Genomic DNA, 16,433 nt, shown 5'->3' with positions numbered 1-16,433 from the left:
GATATTTGTGTGCGGTTGTTTTGACTGTTGACCTATAGAAATTTATTTAGTTGCTCTCTTTATATTAATGCCTCCCTCAGTCCAATTCAAGTAGTTTTCCGTAATAAACTCATAAAATTGGTGCCTATTTGCATAAGGGAGTTCCAGAAAAAAGGGGATAAAAATAAAAAAAAATATAACGATGAAAGATGAACTCGAATTATATCTTATCGGCTTCCTTTGCTCCCTCTCCCGAGTCCCTTCTAGTTAGCCTCCCTTCTCGGAATCGCCGCTGCCCATCTCCTCACGAACCTCGCCTTCGACTCGCTTTCCCAGATCACTTATGGTCATCTCTCTCTCTCTCTCTCTCTCTCTCTCTCTCTCTCCACTCGCTGTAGTGAGAGTTCCAATGATTTTTTTTTGGGGGTTCGTCTTCACCGATTTTGTAATCGCATTAGATCCGTTATGACTTAACTTACATGAGAGATTCGTATATTTATGAAAGAATTTAGATGTTTAATTGATTTTTATTTGTTAGATCTGCTTGGCCATAAATTTAAGTGCTTTCCCTTTTCGGAGGGATCTGAGGGCAAGAAATTGTCTCATGGTGACAAGTTTATTGTTGTTATCATCTCTTTATCTGAAAGCATGTAAACTTCTACAATGACTGTTGCCTCTCTCTCTCTCTCTCTCTCTCTGCTGATATCGAGTTAAGATCATGAATAATTTGTGGGCATCATTATATTGCGTTTATGTCGAGTTTGTTCAGTTCTTTTGGTTTCATATTTGTTGCTGTTGCTGATTTGTTTAATATTTACAGCTTATTCTATGAAGATACTTCCTTTTCCTTTTTTGGTTAGTTTCTCGTGCTAGATGGAGTATGATACTCATCTTTAATCCTTATTGACTTGTGCAGGGCAGCTTCTCCTGAATGGATTCATGACATCGTAGTGTAGTGTTGCATCCTAGGTTCTTATTCTTTTCTTTCAAAATGGACAGATTGATGCGTGAGTCTTTTGTTATATGAGTATTTTGGAGAAGGAACAAGTGGTCATAATTGAAAATAAGTCATACATGATGAGCTCTGCTATTAGAGAAGGGGAAATTTTGAATGGTAACCAGAAGGAAGTGGAGACTGTTGAGCCTCCCAGTTTAAAGGATGGACCAAGACACCGTCCACTAACTACTTGGAGGATATTCAGGGGTGTATCTTGCTTAATAATTATTTTGTCAACTGCGTTCATGATGTTAGTATACTTGGCCCCGGTGACCGCTCTCTTCTTGCGGCTTTTCAGTGTGCATTACAGCAGAAAGGGAACATCTCTTTTATTTGGAACATGGCTATCTTTATGGCCTTTCTTATTTGAGAAAATTAATAAGACCAAAGTTGTCTTCTCTGGTGAAAGAGTGCCAGAAAAAGAGCGAGCAATTATATTTACCAACCACAGAACTGAAGTTGACTGGATGTACCTTTGGGATCTTGCACTGAGGAAGGGTCGCGCAGGATATATCAAGTATATCCTCAAGAGAAGCTTGATGAAATTGCCTATTTTTGGTTGGGCATTTCAAATTTTTGAGTTTATTCCAGTGGAGAGAAAGTGGGAAGTTGACGAAGCAATCTTACGGAGTAAATTGTCAACTTTCAAAGACCCTAAAGATCCTCTCTGGTTGGTGGTTTTCCCTGAGGGAACTGACTATACGTAAGATATCATTTCATATATTTTTTTTCTGAGCTATTATCCATTTGACAATTGAATTGCACAAATTAATACTTGTTTCTTGTATATAAATTTCCTTATAGATAGTTGAACACTCAGGAAAACCTTGAAAGACCTTGTTCTGTAATTTATTGAAATAGAAAATGTTTGAACTTTATATTTTTTAAGATAAAGTTTGCGCTTCGCCGTAGCATCTTTCTTATTCTTTTTAACTTGACTTTCTTTTGTGTTTATATCTCAGCAAGCAGAAGTGTGTTAAAAGCCAGGAATATGCAGCTGAGAAGGGTTTGCCAATTCTAGAAAATGTCCTCCTTCCAAAGTCAAGGGGCTTTAATGCTTGTTTAGAAGAACTAAGGAACTCACTCGATGCAGGTAGGTTGTTCCTTGTTATTCCATTTCAGTTTTTATGCAAAGCTGGTTTGGATCCTCATAGCATCAAAAATTTCAAATATATCATTGGAAGTTACTACTACTAATATAGTAATATTCTGTACTGTAATAGTTAGCTACTAGTTTGTTTACAGAAGAAATAAAAGTTATAGTTAGTTAAAGGAGCAAGTCATGGGATGGGGTGTTCGAACGCCCTCAAGGCTGTTCAAACACACTTACCCTAGAGCAGAAGATTAATTAGGCGTTCAAATGCATTTACTTGAGAGCTAATAAATAAATTAGGTGTCCCAACACTCTCAAAACCGTTCAAACGCTCAACTGTGAGGAACCCCAATTTAGGTGTTTTAGTTAAGTATTTTTGCTTATGTTAGACAATAAAATTTGAGCATACTTAATCCTATTACCAAGTTTAGTTGTGTCAGAGAACCATTTATAAATAGATATAGTGTGCACTTACATAGTTATATTAGATTATTGAAGTTAATTTGCAAGATCGTTTCTTTCTTCTTTGTTAGACTACCTCTAAGTTTTGGAACTCTAGCCACCATCTAGCTTCTTCATTGTTGCCTTACTCTTTGTTTGGCTGCACCCTCTTAATTCTAAGGAATGGTCTTACTTTTTTTTTTATCCCTTCTCAACCGATTTTATCTATTTCCACTATTGCCATCTCCACCACTTTGTCATAACCCTAAGTCATTCGCCACCACCCCTCTTCAGCCTCCCTTTTTCATGATCCACTATAATAGATTCGTTCTCCATCCCAAATCTGTCTCAATCTTAAAAGTACTTTACCATTCAATCATTGGATTTCTAATCTATTTTTAACTTTGGAGATCCAAGGTAATTGATACGTTCTCTACGTGAGTCGAAATTCAGTTCTGTTTTTGAATTTAGACTCACAATTATCATGGGGTTAGGAAGGTGATTATTACATGTACTTAATTTTATGAGGAAATATGCACCTATTAGAACATCACTTGTATTAATTGAAATCAAAATGTCCACCAGATTATATATGCCTCTATGGATCTATGTGGTGATCCATGTATTCAAGTGATTTTCAATTTGATTGATGTTTACTTTGGAAATCAAGATTACTAAATTTTGCATGCTAATTCATGGATTTAAATCTCTTAATTGAGCCTTCTTGAAGCTGCTTATTAATAGGCTTATCTCATTATCAGTAGCCAGTTCATTTAATTTCTCTTTTTTTTCTTGGGAGGGGATTCAACTAGAATTTGACTTTCATATTACAACCTTTCAGTTTCAGTATTGTTTAAATGATTGAGAAAATAGCTGTAAAATACATAGGTCTCTTGTTTACTTCAGTACATTAGCAGTTGATCATCTTTAGGAGTTTCTCAAGGGTACCTTAAGTAGGCACTTAGTTAGCTACCTTGGGCATCAACCACTCTTTTTTTTTATTTGCTCGCTAATGATGATACATGTTTTTGGTGATCTGCACCATATGGACCCAATTATAGTAATTTGGTTGTTTGATGAAGTAGCTACTTACTAATACCAGGATCAACTGAGTAGATGATACCTAGGAACATTTGAAGCATTTTTGTATTTCTGCTGGTCCTCATGTTCCTATCACTAATTGGATTTGTACCCTTTTTTGTGTCCACGCGTTTATAATTGTATATGCAAACTTTCTCTCTAATACATGACGTCTCAACTTCTTTTCTTTTATGCAGTTTATGATGTGACCATTGCATACAAGCATCGATGTCCAGTTTTCATTGACAATGTTTTTGGTGTGGATCCTTCTGAAGTCCATATCCACATCCAGCGTATCCTAGTCCATGAAATTCCAACATCTGAAGATGAAGCAGCTGGGTGGTTGATAGAGAGATTCAGGCTGAAGGACCAACTTCTCTCTGATTTCAATACTATGGGATCTTTTCCAAATCAGGGAACTGAAGGAGATCTATCTACAGTAATGTGCACGGTAAATTGTTTGGTCGTAGTTAGTATAACAATCATCTCTATATACCTAACACTTTTCTCATCTGTATGGTTCAAAATTTATGTAGTATTTAGCAGTGTTTATCTCTCCTTTATCACCTATTTTGGTGTACAACCACCTCAAATATTTGGTTCTACAAAGGCCTCATTCAGTGGCAAGAAAACATTGTAAAGCAAATGATGTACCTATTAGCTGATAGCTATGTCTCAGCAAAAAATGTTGATTGGTTGCTGAAAGTTTTGTTTACTTTTATATTTAATGTTCCAGCTTTTCTGGATTTAGCGACATGATGAAGAATTCACATTTTTGTTTTTTGTGCGAACTATGGTGTTATATGATGAAAGTATCCCCAAATTTTTTTTTAAGATACCGTTGCTTTATCTTTCATTTTAACTAGTTATTATATTGATGAACAGCTTCAGCTTCAGCATCACAGAATGTTCCTGTTGTATCTATGATTTTCTATCCCAGTTCTAATTGATCAACTGCTTCAGTTCACATAAATGTCCTAGTTGCATCTGTGTCAATACCAGTGCTTAGAACCCAACAGCAATATGCAGTTGTATTATTTTTGTTTCCTTTTGTTGGTACGAATTTTCGTTTACCTTTTCTTCAGAAATGGTGTCATGAACTTTCTTTTACTTGACAGCAATTCAGTGCTCCATAAACATATATCTATGTTAAAAATATCGGTGCCAGAATATACTTGCATTGGTGTTCTTTATACGAGTATTATTAAATATTGCACTAGGATTAGAAATGGCCGTGATGTTGTCTTACGATCAATACAACATCTCAGCAACATACTTGATACATAAACCATATATCATGTCACTATTAATGGATATACAGCTATATACTTTTGATTTTACAAAAGAAAACAAAAGGCTTAATCAGATATTGTCTCTGGATGAGATGTAAATAACTAACTAAAATCCATCCAGATTCTAGAGAATGATTACGTCTGCGTAATAGTGAGAGTCGCGAGTAGCAAGCACCGCAGCTAGCAAGGATAGTATGACCAGGGACTGCTGAAGTAGTCCTGATAGAGCCTCACCTTAGGCTTAGGTATCCACCTCACTCAGCAAAGGAATGCTGCTCCAGGTTAATGTGGCAATTAATAACTCGAGAGCTGGTTGAACAAATTAAAGAGCCGCCGATCCTTATCGCTCCCAAGTTTAATGTCTACAATTAAGGCGACGTCCTTCGCCATGTCGATGATGCTCGAAGACGAGGCCACACTGCTGGAGCAATTAAGGTGACGTCCTTCGCCTGTTGTTCATAAACAAATAGAGCACCCAAGCCGAACATGGGATCTGGCAACTATGAAGTTCTAGTCCTGTCAAATCTCTTCCTAGAGCAAACCCAACCTAGCTATACAAGTTCGCCTGTTGTTCAAAAGCATTATTGCATCAAGTGGCTTACCCATAACTACAGATTTGGCTGGATGAATGTAAGCCAGTCAATCCCAAAATGTTACAATCTCAAACTGGTAATTTAAAACTTCAGTCATGTTTGCAAGATCGGTCACATAACAGTTCGGTTTACAGAAGGATGTCTATGCATTAAGAAGGGGGTTGGACATAAGCTAAGATCGAGAAGACGGTCTGTGTCAAAGTGAGAAGCAAGAGCGCTACTGCGGCAAGCAAGGAGAGTATCGACCATGGGTTGCGGAAATAGTCATGACACATCCTGGCCCTGTACCTGTGCCAACGCGATTTATAGTAATCCTCCACAGCTCTAAAAGTTCCAACATGGTAGTGATCTTCATAGTCGATGTAAGAACCATCTCGAAGGTGGTTGAAGAAAATAGCCACCTCTTCCTCGCTCGCCAGCTTGTTCTCGATGATCCCACTACGCTGCAGTATGGCGACATCCTTCCCCGTATTGATGATGCAGTCCATGAAAGCTGCATAGCTTGTTAAGTACCTTTTCTTCCGTTCTATGCATTGCTCGAAGGCAATGAGGTTCATGAAGGAATATTTTGTTGATTCCTGAATGGCTAAATAAGGAATCTCAAGAAGTCCATCATCAAAAGTTATATCGAACAAGATATCCGGTTTCTTCCTCTTGAAAGTTACACCGCTCTCTTGGAGCTCAGTGGCGCATGGTATCATCCTTGGGGCGCGTGTATTGCTTGAAGGAGGAGATCTACATGTCATCCTTTGGATAAATGACCGGAGCTGGAGCAGAAAATTGTACATTTTGCTGGATTTGCTTGGTAGCTTCTGATCAGGCACGATACAGTAGTAATAAAGATGGAGCAAATGATGGATCTCACCTGCTGTTATTGATATCGGGGAGGCCACGTCCCCATTCATTAAGTAATTTACCAGGAGGTCGACAAGGGACGGGGAGTCCACGTCATCGATGAGATCCGTGCTTGAACCATCGGGTGCCTTCTGAAGGTGGTAGAGTCGCTCGAGTACAAAAAAAGGGATCTGGTTCTCCAGCATGAGCAGATCAACTGCTATGAGATATATGCTCCAATCAACATCAAACACAGAGTCATGTGGGCCGTAGTACCATTTCAGCAAGAACTCAAGTATGAAGCAGCCATCGAGAAGCATCATCTTCGTGAATTCGTCGTTTTCCATGTCAACGCTCTCGAAGTAGAATCTCCTCGCCGACGGCTCTAAAGCCTTTAATTCATCGACATAGGTCTGTAAGCTGTTTTCGGGGTCCCTGCTGAGGAAGTCCTGCAGATAGAGCCACTTGTGATCTTCCATCGCTCGAAGGTGCTTGCTTCCCCGATGGTACGGACCAATGGAGACTATCCGTGGCTCATAATAGTTCTTATTGCTCTCGCGGACATGTGCAGGGACACGGAATATGCACAAGGGACTCTTCTCGTTAGGCTCTCTCTTTAGTGAACGAAGCTTTCGCTGGATAGAAGTTGCCAAAGCGCCATCGATATCAATTAATACAGCATCTTCTTCTTCCATCTTTGCAATTTAATTTGCCTTGATTGATTGTATTGCGTTAAGCAAACGTATTGGCTTCTTAAATATACCACTATAGAAGATGAAGATTCTTTGAGACGCAGATAATCAGGTCGATCGTATACAAACTCTGTCACAACCTGTCGTTTTCTAGCCACTTGGAGTACAGCTAATACATCTAAATTCAAATTACGTAGTGCAGGAGAAAGTACAACTTCTAATTGAGCAAGGTTAATTAACAGCTTACATTATTACAGGCCTGCCAAGGGGGATGCTTCGATGCAACTTGGATAAAAGAAAGACTCCGGACTCATTGACTTCCAATAAGGATAATAAATGTTTAATATTTCCCGTAGCCTAGCTTATGTGTATCCTGCAAGAACATGAAAGATAGTGATTAGAGAATGCGTAATTAATGCAGCTAAGATTTGACCTTCCACCTTCCGAAGCATGCAGATTATAATTATCTACTGAGCCAGCTAATAATAATCAACTAAACAGGTCATATTTATATGTAAGTCAAAGCAAATGAACCTTCCCAGAATAAAGCAAGTCTAGGTGCCAACTAAATAGAAGGTCATTTTATATTTGTTCTTGCTTCACGATGATCGTGGTACAGTTGATTGCTGGTTCCGTCTTTTATTAGCGTCAGAGTTGGGTCTCGTAAAGAGCACCAAAACCTTGGCACTCGCAATGAGGAGAATGAACCAAAATCCTACCCGTATCGAGAAGCCTATTCCAAAACATGCCCTCAGTCCAGCAATAACAAGGTCCCCGACAAATCTTCCACAACGTCCAAAGGTTCGTTCTCTCTTTCTCTATGCATGCATGGATTTCAACTAGACAATATTCCTCCTTTCTGGTTCACAGGCCAACAAGTGAATATATTTCTAACCCTGCTCTGCAATTAACTCCGTTAAGTGGCGGTGCCTCCCGTCTTGCCGGAAAAGCCACCCGTGCTTGCTGCAAACCTGCCGCTTCGCCGTTCGTGGAGGAGAAGGTGAAAGAGAGAAAGGACATGGAGGGAGTGAACAAGTGGGCCCTGCAATAGACGTTGGAGATGGAGGAGCTAAAGTAGTCTCAAGGAGTGAACAAAAGGGGCCTGCAAGGGGAGTTGAAGATGGAGGCCGGGGTAAAGAAGTCTCACCTGGGGGACAAGGTGGCTCTGCAAGAAACATTGTACCTCCAAGGACTGAAGAGGTGTTAAGGACTGAACAAGGTGGCTCTGCAAAGGGAGTTGAAGATGGAGGAACTAGATTAGGATCAGGGAGTATGCAAGGTGGCCCTGCAAAGAGATTTGCAGATGAAGGGGTCCAAGCTGGCTTAGACACTGAACAAGGTAGCTGTCATGGGAAGGCTATGGATGAAGGTACGGATCTTGGAAAAATTCCATTAATATGCTCAAACCTAGCGTAGATGCGATTAGTGGACAAACATCTATGAATTGAGACATGCAGACGCACATATAATTAGCACGGATACCTGACGCAGTTCAAATCAATGTCTTCTATTTATTGCAGGTGATATCCCCTGCAATCGAGAGTTGCATCATGGAGTGTTTTATGCTGTCTTTACTGGTGATCACCCTGGGATTTATTCAGAGGCAGAGTACGTTGCCGAAGTCAGTGGACCTCATGCTTTATGTAAGAAGTACTACACTTCTGAAGAGGCTACTGCGGCATATGAAGGATTTCAATTAGGCACACATTCTTCTATTGGCCAACAAAAAGAGAGTCCCAATTAAATGGCCTTCTTTCTAGTGGTCAGCAAACTTTTCTCCAGGAATTTCCCTTATTCCAGCATTAATTACTTGGCACGCCATCATTGGCTGCCAATCATGCTTTATTTTATTTTTTTTTAAAAAGAAGAAATTAGCTGCAATAAAAAGGCTTAACTGAACTGATGGATGGATAGCCGAGTATCCCAACTGCAGCGAGCTCTTGCAACCATGCCCGTACGTTGGATTTATCGACTATTTATTTCCGACTATTCATGCTGTGTAGCCTTCTTTTATTATTAGACTCACTTTCTTACGTCTTCGCTTGTATTGTAATAAATAAGCACTCATGTGAGGTACGGGTAACCTTCCCAAAGTTCCATTGGCTTGCAAATAAGATGTTAGATGTATCTTTACTACGACATGTGGTATGATTTGTTATTCCCCTGTGTGAAGGGTGTGACACTCACATATATATATTTAGGAAACTTAACACAGATAGAATTTAGCTCTTGTTAGCTTTGGATTTGGCGCATGACTCATCAAAGATTAAAAAATACTATAAAGGAAAATAAGAAGAAAAAAAGAGAAGAAGACTGGAAGCGTTATTGTACATATCCATATTAGTCGAAGCCAAGAGAAAGAGTAGTAATACTAAATAAGAGAAATGCCGTTGATGTGTTCCCTCCAGAATAGTCACCAACGGCTACTATACTACACCAAGCTTTTAACCACCTATGTGAACCAAGGCCAACACCACCAAGCACTCACCCTCTTCTCCCAGATGTTTGCCTCCCCTGACCTCAATCTCGACCCTTTTGCCTTTCCCCTCGCCCTCAAGTCCTCCGCCGCCCTCCGAGAATCGCATGCCGTCGCCTTGATACATGCCCACACCGTCAAAGCCGGCATACTCGCCAGTCCATTCGTTGCCTCTGCTCTCGTCGACTCCTACGGCAAATGCTTCTCTGTTGCTCATGCGAGAAAGATGTTCGATGAATTGCCCCAAAGAAATGCTGTTGTCTGGAATGCGATGATATCTCTCTATGGCCATTCACATGACATCCAGAGAGCGATGCAATTGTTTGAGCTTATGGATGTGCCCCCAACAGCTTCCGCATACAACTCGATCATTGCGGCTCTTGCAGAGTTCGAGGATGGGTCGTCTCAAGCTATCGAGTTCTATCGCAGGATGCAACGTTCAAGCGTGAAGCCCAATCTGGTCACAGTTTTAGCAGTCATTCCACCTTGTGTCGGTATAGGGGCAATTAATTTGATCAAAGAGATTCATGGGTTTGCAGTTAGATATTGCTTCCACATGCACTCCCACCTTGGCAGCGCGCTAATTGAAGCTTACGGTCGATGTGGTTCTCTGGTCAATGCACGTCAGATTTTTGATAGGATGGAGGTGCGGGATGTAGTGGTATGGAGTTCCATGGTATCCGCATATGCCTTCCATGGCTGTGCAGAAGTTGCAATGTCAATTTTTGATCAAATGAGATCAGATAATGTGCGACCCGATGGTGTTATGTTTCTTGGTGTCTTGAAGGCATGCAGTCATGCCGGACGTGCTGATGATGCCTTGATGTACTTTGATGTACTGACCAAGCATTATGGAGTCGAAGCATGCAGTGACCACTACTCATGCTTGGTTGATGTTTTGAGTCGGGCAGGGAGGTTGCATGACGCTTATAAGATTATACAAGGAATGCCGATGAATGCAAGTGCTAAGGCTTGGGGGGCTCTTCTTGGGGCTTGCCGGAAATATAGAGAGGTTGGGCTTGCGGAAATTGCTGGAGGAGTGTTGTTTAAAATTGAACCAGAGAATGCAGGGAACTATGTGCTGCTTGCAAGCATTTATTCCTCCGTGGGAAAATATGAGGAGGCTGAGAGAGTAAGGAGAGAGATGGAAGAAAGAGGTGTAATGAGATTGCCCGGGGCCAGTTGGGTTATATCTCAAACTCCACAAAGTTAAAGAGAGATTAAGATCATGCCTGGGAAATACTCTCTTAGACCATTTGTTCAATCGAAGGCCACTGCACCAAACTTTAAATTTGACTCTGCTGCTCATTTGTAACAAAAGTAAAATCTTTACTGGCTATGTGTTAATTATGTGAGTTTTTTAAGCCTTCTCCATTCCAAGAGCATCTTGAAAGAAATACTACGAACGGAAGTTGTGATTCTCTGGACATCTGATGTTGATTTGAATCATCCTCTGTGAGAGATTAGAGTCATAAAGATTCTCCCCGGTTTTCACGTTTGCCTGGTAGCAGTTGGTTATATTGCCAAAGCGTTACAGGTGGTAATTGGTAAAATCTAAATCTTACGTTATTATCTGGAGTACAAGCTTCAGAGATGGTTGCGCAAATAAGTGTTGCTCGATCTACTACTATTCATGAATATAGTAGAAAAATATTTACTTGATGTGAAAAAAAGAAAAGAAAAAAGAAAGGCCGTGAGGCGTCAGCCCGTTGATTCCGTAGAACCGTAATAAATACCAATAATCAACTTTAAAAGTCAAACCGAGTAAAGGTCATTTTTTATGTATATACTTAGAAATTCTTTTATTTAATTTTATACTCCTCTAAAATTGATATCCCTTCAAACACGCGTTTTTATATCTAAACCTTTTTAAATATTTAATTTTCACATAGATTATTTGTTAACAGTAAAAATTTAAATAGATATAGAAAGGCAAAATATCATTATACAAGTTTTTATATATTCCTCTTGGTTAAGCATCTTTTTGTTTTTTCTGTTAAATTAATTAGAGACTTAACATTATATTTATTGAAAAGCAATCATGAAAGTATCCATGCAAGATATTGTTAAATGCGAGCGCTCCCCTTGTCTATCAGTTGCTTACATCCAACGCAACTAATATTCTTAATATTAATAGATTAAGATGTTGTCATAATCCAAGTCAGTTGCTTACCATCCAACGCAGTAGGGTAGCATATGAATAATATTCTTCCCATGTACAACCGGTTTTTTTATATATTATCCAAGTCCTTTGTTTGGTAGAAGCGACAAAAATTATCAAACGGAGCTCAATTATACAACTGGTCTCTTTATACTTTATTGCACTATGAAGCTCAATTCCTTAGTGCTCAACAGTATGTGAAAGCTAAAGAAGGCAGTGTGCATGAATACCTGGACTCGTCGTATTCTACGAGCACTTTGCTGATCTTAAATTCAACCGATCTATTCTTGCTTAATCGTTGATGCTCTCCTATATTGGATTTTCGTTCTTAAAGATATGGTGCAGTTGTACATTTGACAGGTAATAAGAAATTGAGCTTTGTTTTCTGGTAACGAGTCGTACAAGGGGAGTATTAATGAATGCTTTGCAAATCTGGCATCGACGTAATAAATTTTTTTTTTAAATTTTAAAGTCAATCACCTCTTGGACTTGGATAATATAAAAAGACCAGTTGCATTGTACGTAAGGTGGTGCCATGATCAAGTCTGTTGCTTGCGTACAATGCAGTAGGAAATTAAGTAGATGAATAATATACTTCCCATGTACAATTAACCAGTCTTTTATATATTATCCAAGTCCATTGTTTTGAAGCGATAAAGATTATCGGATAGAGAAAATATATATCCATTAGTCAACGAACGAGCCGGTCTTTTAATTTATACTTTAGTGCACTACGGCGTTCAATTCCTTAAATGATCAACAGTATGTGAAACTTAAAAAAGATAGTGTGCACGAATGCTTATAGTTTGACGCATAATTGTGAGAATTTTGAACTCTAGCTCTTCATTTCATACTCGTTATATGCCACAAAGCAACTTGCTAATCTTAGATCCAATCGGTCTATTGTTGCTTAAGCATTGAATCTCTCCTAAGTAAGATTTTCGTTTTTAAAGATATGGTGCACTAACATCCATAGTCGTTTGTCTTTTAATATATTATCTGATCACTATTATATTTATAACTCCTTAAGCGATCAACAACATGTGAAAGCTAAAGAGGACAGTGTGCATGAATGCTTGTAGTTTGATGCAAGATTGTGAGAATTTAGGACCTCTGCTAATGTTTCACACTAGTCATATACTCATATTCCACGAGAACTTTGCTAATATTTAATCCAATCAGTCTATTCTTGCTTAATCATTGATGCTCTCCTAAATTAAATTTTTTTAATTTTATTTTAAAGATATGGTGCAATGACCTATTTTACAAGAAAAGTAGAATTAAGTAGAGCATTGAATACTTTATAATCTGGCATCAACGTAATATTTTATAAATTATTCAGCTCTTGGTCTTTTAATAGATTTAGATTGTGTCATGATGATCCAAGTCCGTTACTTACGTCCAACTCAGTAGGAAAGGAGATGGATATTCTTCCCATGTACAATCGGTCTTTTTATATATTCCTAGTTTTCTGTTTGATATAAGCGAGAATTATTAGATCGATGGAGAAGATCCATATAGTCATTAGTCAGCGAACGAGCTGGTCTTTTTTATAGTTTAGTGCACTATGCTTGGGCTTAGATAGCTCCGGCTTAGTTTTAGTTTGGCTTGAAAATAAGTTTAATATAGGCTTGGACTCAGCTTACGCTTAGTTTATCTTGGCTCGAGCTCAGCTGAGAGCCTAAATAAAAAACTTAGGCTTGCATGTTTACACCCCTCGCTAGGACCGATTGGCAACCCCCAGAGGAGGATATTATCAAGATTAATTAATTTGGATAGCTCATTCTTGCCCAAGGATCCAAAGGCCAGTGTCGAGTTCTAAGCCCGAGCAAGGGATGATCATCCTCTTTTCTTTTTAGGGACTATTTACCTCACTGTTGAAAATCTGCTGCTGAAGCAAAGGCTCTCAAGCGTGCCACGCTTGAAGCTAGGGAATTCATCCTCATGAGGGTTGCAATAGAAACTGATTCCCAAGTACCCACCAACATCTTTTACCATCAACTATCTATTCCATGGCATCTGAAATATACTTATTAGAATATCCTTTAGCCTTACTTTTCTGTGGCTCCTATTACCCATTATTTTAGATAAGCTAACCAATAACTTCTGAGGGAATAAGAGTTCTCCTCGCGGTTTGAGTTGACTTCGGAGGGAAGTAATTAATTGGTTATCTATTCACTGTTGTCTAGCATATTATATTAGAGATACACTAGGTATCTCCTCCACTACTTAATATACTGTACAGCCTTTTGAGATAATATATTTACGTTTTATGATATAATAATAAGGAATATATATCATGGCTCTGGCACCTCTTGTGAGTTTGTTTATAATTATAGGCCAGTATCAAGAATGAAGAATTTTTTTTCATTATTAATTTGTTCAAAGTAAGATTATAGCACGTTGCATCTCTCTGCAAGAAGGAAGAATGCATATTGTCACCATTATAAATTACTCAAAGACATAATATAATTTATTATTCAGAGGTAAAATATGATATCGAATCATTACAAACTTATTGAAGAGCTGACATGCACCTAGGACAATTAACGCATCAAATAATTCTCGTAAACATAAGTTTGATACTATTTAATTAAAAGCCGCGCGAAATTAATCTGTTGTTAATTAAATAGATTCTTCCAAACTGAGTTTAGCTGAAGCCATTCATGGAATTTTTGTTCTAAATAGATAGGCCAATAAATAAGCAATTGATCGTGCTGGTAAAATTAACTAAGCCACCTCCATTTATTTTAAAAATAATTTTTTAATTTTAAAATATAACTCTTTATTTTAGAATAATAGCTAAGCAACATAATAATCTTATTTTAAAATATTAATAATTATCAAAATTACATCTCATCATTCTACTTTATATTAAATCAAAGGATATTCATAATAATTTTATAAAAAATAAAATACATTTTTCTCACTCTATACCACATCATCAAATATAATTAATACAAACTTATTCTAAAGTACAATTAAACATAAAGATAATAATTCCTGAAATAAAGATATCTCAAGAATTAATTTTATTCTTGGAAAAATAAACGAGGTCTAAGGTGGAGGTCGGAAATAAGCAAAAACTGCAAAGAAAGTTTGGGCCACAGTGAGGAACAAGAGTATGAGTGCTGCTGCCAAGGAGAGGATGGACCATGGGCTATTGAAGTAGACACGACACATCCGGGCCCTGTACTTTGGCCAATCCAACTCACAGTACTTCCTCACATCTTGGAACAATTCGGCAAGCCGATGTTTCTCGTAGTCGATGTACGAACAATCTCGCAGCTGGTTGAAGAAATTCGAAGCCTCCTTCTCATTCGCCAGCTTGTTCTCAATGATCCCTTCCTGCTGGAGTATGGCGATATCCTTGGGCGTGTTAATGACGCAGTTCATGAACACCGCGTAGCTCGTCAGGATCTTCTCCTTCTGCCCACTGCTTTGCTCGAAGGCGATGAGGTTCATGAAGCGAGTCGTGGTGGATTCCTCGATGGCAAGATGGGGGATCTTGAGAACCCCGTGACTGAAAGTGATATCGAGGAAGCTACCGGATGCCTTCTTGAACTTGACGCCGGCCTCTTGGAGGTCTGTTGCACAGGGGATTGTCATTGGGTACTCATCGATTGACTGAACAGCAGCTCTGCATTGCATTTTTCGGTTAATGGAAAGGAGCAAATTGAAGATCCATGTCGGATCGAACATTTGGCGCAGAAGTAGCAGGCATCTGTTGCTAGATTTCTTCGGTGACTCTTGTTCAGGGACGAAGACGCGGTAGTAAAGATGGAGCAAGTGATGCAACTCGTCGCTCGATTTCAGTGCACGGCCATCACGGACCTTCTCTTTTACACTCGCGAGGAAGCGGACGACGAGCTCGATGAGGGATGGCTTTCTGCTCGTTGTACTCGGCGATCTCACCGTGCTCTCATCGCACTCGTCGGTTTCCGACAGAAGGTCGTACAATTTCTGGAGGACAAAGAAAGGGATCTGGTTATCCAGCATCAGCAGATCGCTAGTTATTAGAGGGATGTTCCAACCAACGCCGCACATCACGTCGGATTCGTTGTAGATCCATTTCATCATGAGCTCGAGGATGAAGCAGCCGTCAAGAAGCATCATCTCTGTGAAAGGGTCGGCGGGGTCGGCTAACGGCTCGTCGACGCTCTCGAAGTAGCACCTCCGGGCCGACGGCTCTAAAGACTTCATTTCCCTGAAAAAAGTCTTCAAGCCCTTACCGTTGACTCTGGCGAGGAAGTCCCGCAGATATCGCCACTTGTTCTTTTCCATTGCTTGGAGGTGTCCCTTGCCCCGATGGTATGGACCGATGGAGACCATCCGTGGCTCGTAGCAGTTCTCATTGTTCCTCCGGATGTGTTGAGGGACACGAAAGATGCTGAAGAGTTTTGGATCGTCTGGGTTTCTCGGCACCGCGTCAATCTTTTTCTGGATATTAGTTATCAAATGGTCATACTCACCGATCTCAATTACCATGCTACCACTCTCCTGTGCCATCGACCTAGATCTCCAACTAAAATTAATCCTCTTTCAAAGAAACATTAAGGAATTATTTGAAAGGTGAAGTCAGCAGCCATATATATATATATAGTACCGGTGACATGGCCTTTCTAGATTAGTTAAAAGTTATTTTCGGATATATACAACATGACGTCAAAGGTACTCAGGTCGTTAAATATACAGATATATCACATCTGATTAGAAAAATCAGATGCAACCTTAATATTTCTTTTCTGTATCACTAAATAGTCCAAAAAAGATAGGATGCTACGTTTGCTCCTCC

At 39.3% G+C, this 16,433-nt stretch overlaps 4 protein-coding genes across 4 annotated transcripts; 2 read left to right on the top strand and 2 right to left on the bottom strand.

The window, feature by feature from the left end:
• The first annotated feature begins 185 nt into the window (after positions 1 to 185).
• Positions 186 to 4,422, top strand: LOC140763979 (probable 1-acyl-sn-glycerol-3-phosphate acyltransferase 4). Its single transcript, XM_073102377.1, has 4 exons — positions 186 to 325; positions 896 to 1,679; positions 1,939 to 2,069; positions 3,788 to 4,422. The coding sequence occupies exons 2-4, from the start codon at positions 1,003 to 1,005 to the stop codon at positions 4,228 to 4,230; spliced, it is 1,251 nt and encodes a 416-aa protein (XP_072958478.1). The 5' UTR covers positions 186 to 325; positions 896 to 1,002; the 3' UTR covers positions 4,231 to 4,422.
• A 448-nt stretch (positions 4,423 to 4,870) lies between these two features.
• LOC140763939 (UPF0481 protein At3g47200-like) lies at positions 4,871 to 8,622 on the bottom strand. The gene is made up of 2 exons (XM_073102325.1): positions 8,484 to 8,622; positions 4,871 to 7,374 (listed from the first exon to the last, which is right to left on the bottom strand). The coding sequence occupies exon 2, from the start codon at positions 7,002 to 7,004 to the stop codon at positions 5,625 to 5,627; it is 1,380 nt and encodes a 459-aa protein (XP_072958426.1). The 5' UTR covers positions 7,005 to 7,374; positions 8,484 to 8,622; the 3' UTR covers positions 4,871 to 5,624.
• Positions 8,623 to 9,384: 762 nt separating this feature from the next.
• LOC140763940 (putative pentatricopeptide repeat-containing protein At1g03510) lies at positions 9,385 to 10,898 on the top strand. The gene has a single exon (XM_073102326.1). It carries the CDS (start codon positions 9,386 to 9,388, stop codon positions 10,688 to 10,690), a length of 1,305 nt encoding a protein of 434 aa, XP_072958427.1. The 5' UTR covers position 9,385; the 3' UTR covers positions 10,691 to 10,898.
• Positions 10,899 to 14,501: 3,603 nt separating this feature from the next.
• On the bottom strand, positions 14,502 to 16,180 carry LOC140762661 (UPF0481 protein At3g47200-like). Its single transcript, XM_073100545.1, has one exon. It carries the CDS (start codon positions 16,145 to 16,147, stop codon positions 14,696 to 14,698), a length of 1,452 nt encoding a protein of 483 aa, XP_072956646.1. The 5' UTR covers positions 16,148 to 16,180; the 3' UTR covers positions 14,502 to 14,695.
• Between the last annotated feature and the right edge of the window lie 253 nt (positions 16,181 to 16,433).

The sequence above is a fragment of the Typha angustifolia genome, chromosome 7 (genome assembly GCF_048772165.1).
Source record: "Typha angustifolia cultivar Huaian chromosome 7, ASM4877216v1, whole genome shotgun sequence".
NCBI classification, from domain to species: domain Eukaryota; kingdom Viridiplantae; phylum Streptophyta; class Magnoliopsida; order Poales; family Typhaceae; genus Typha; species Typha angustifolia.
The sequence above is the reverse complement of the archived record's forward strand: the minus strand, read 5'-3'. Positions and strand labels throughout refer to the sequence as shown.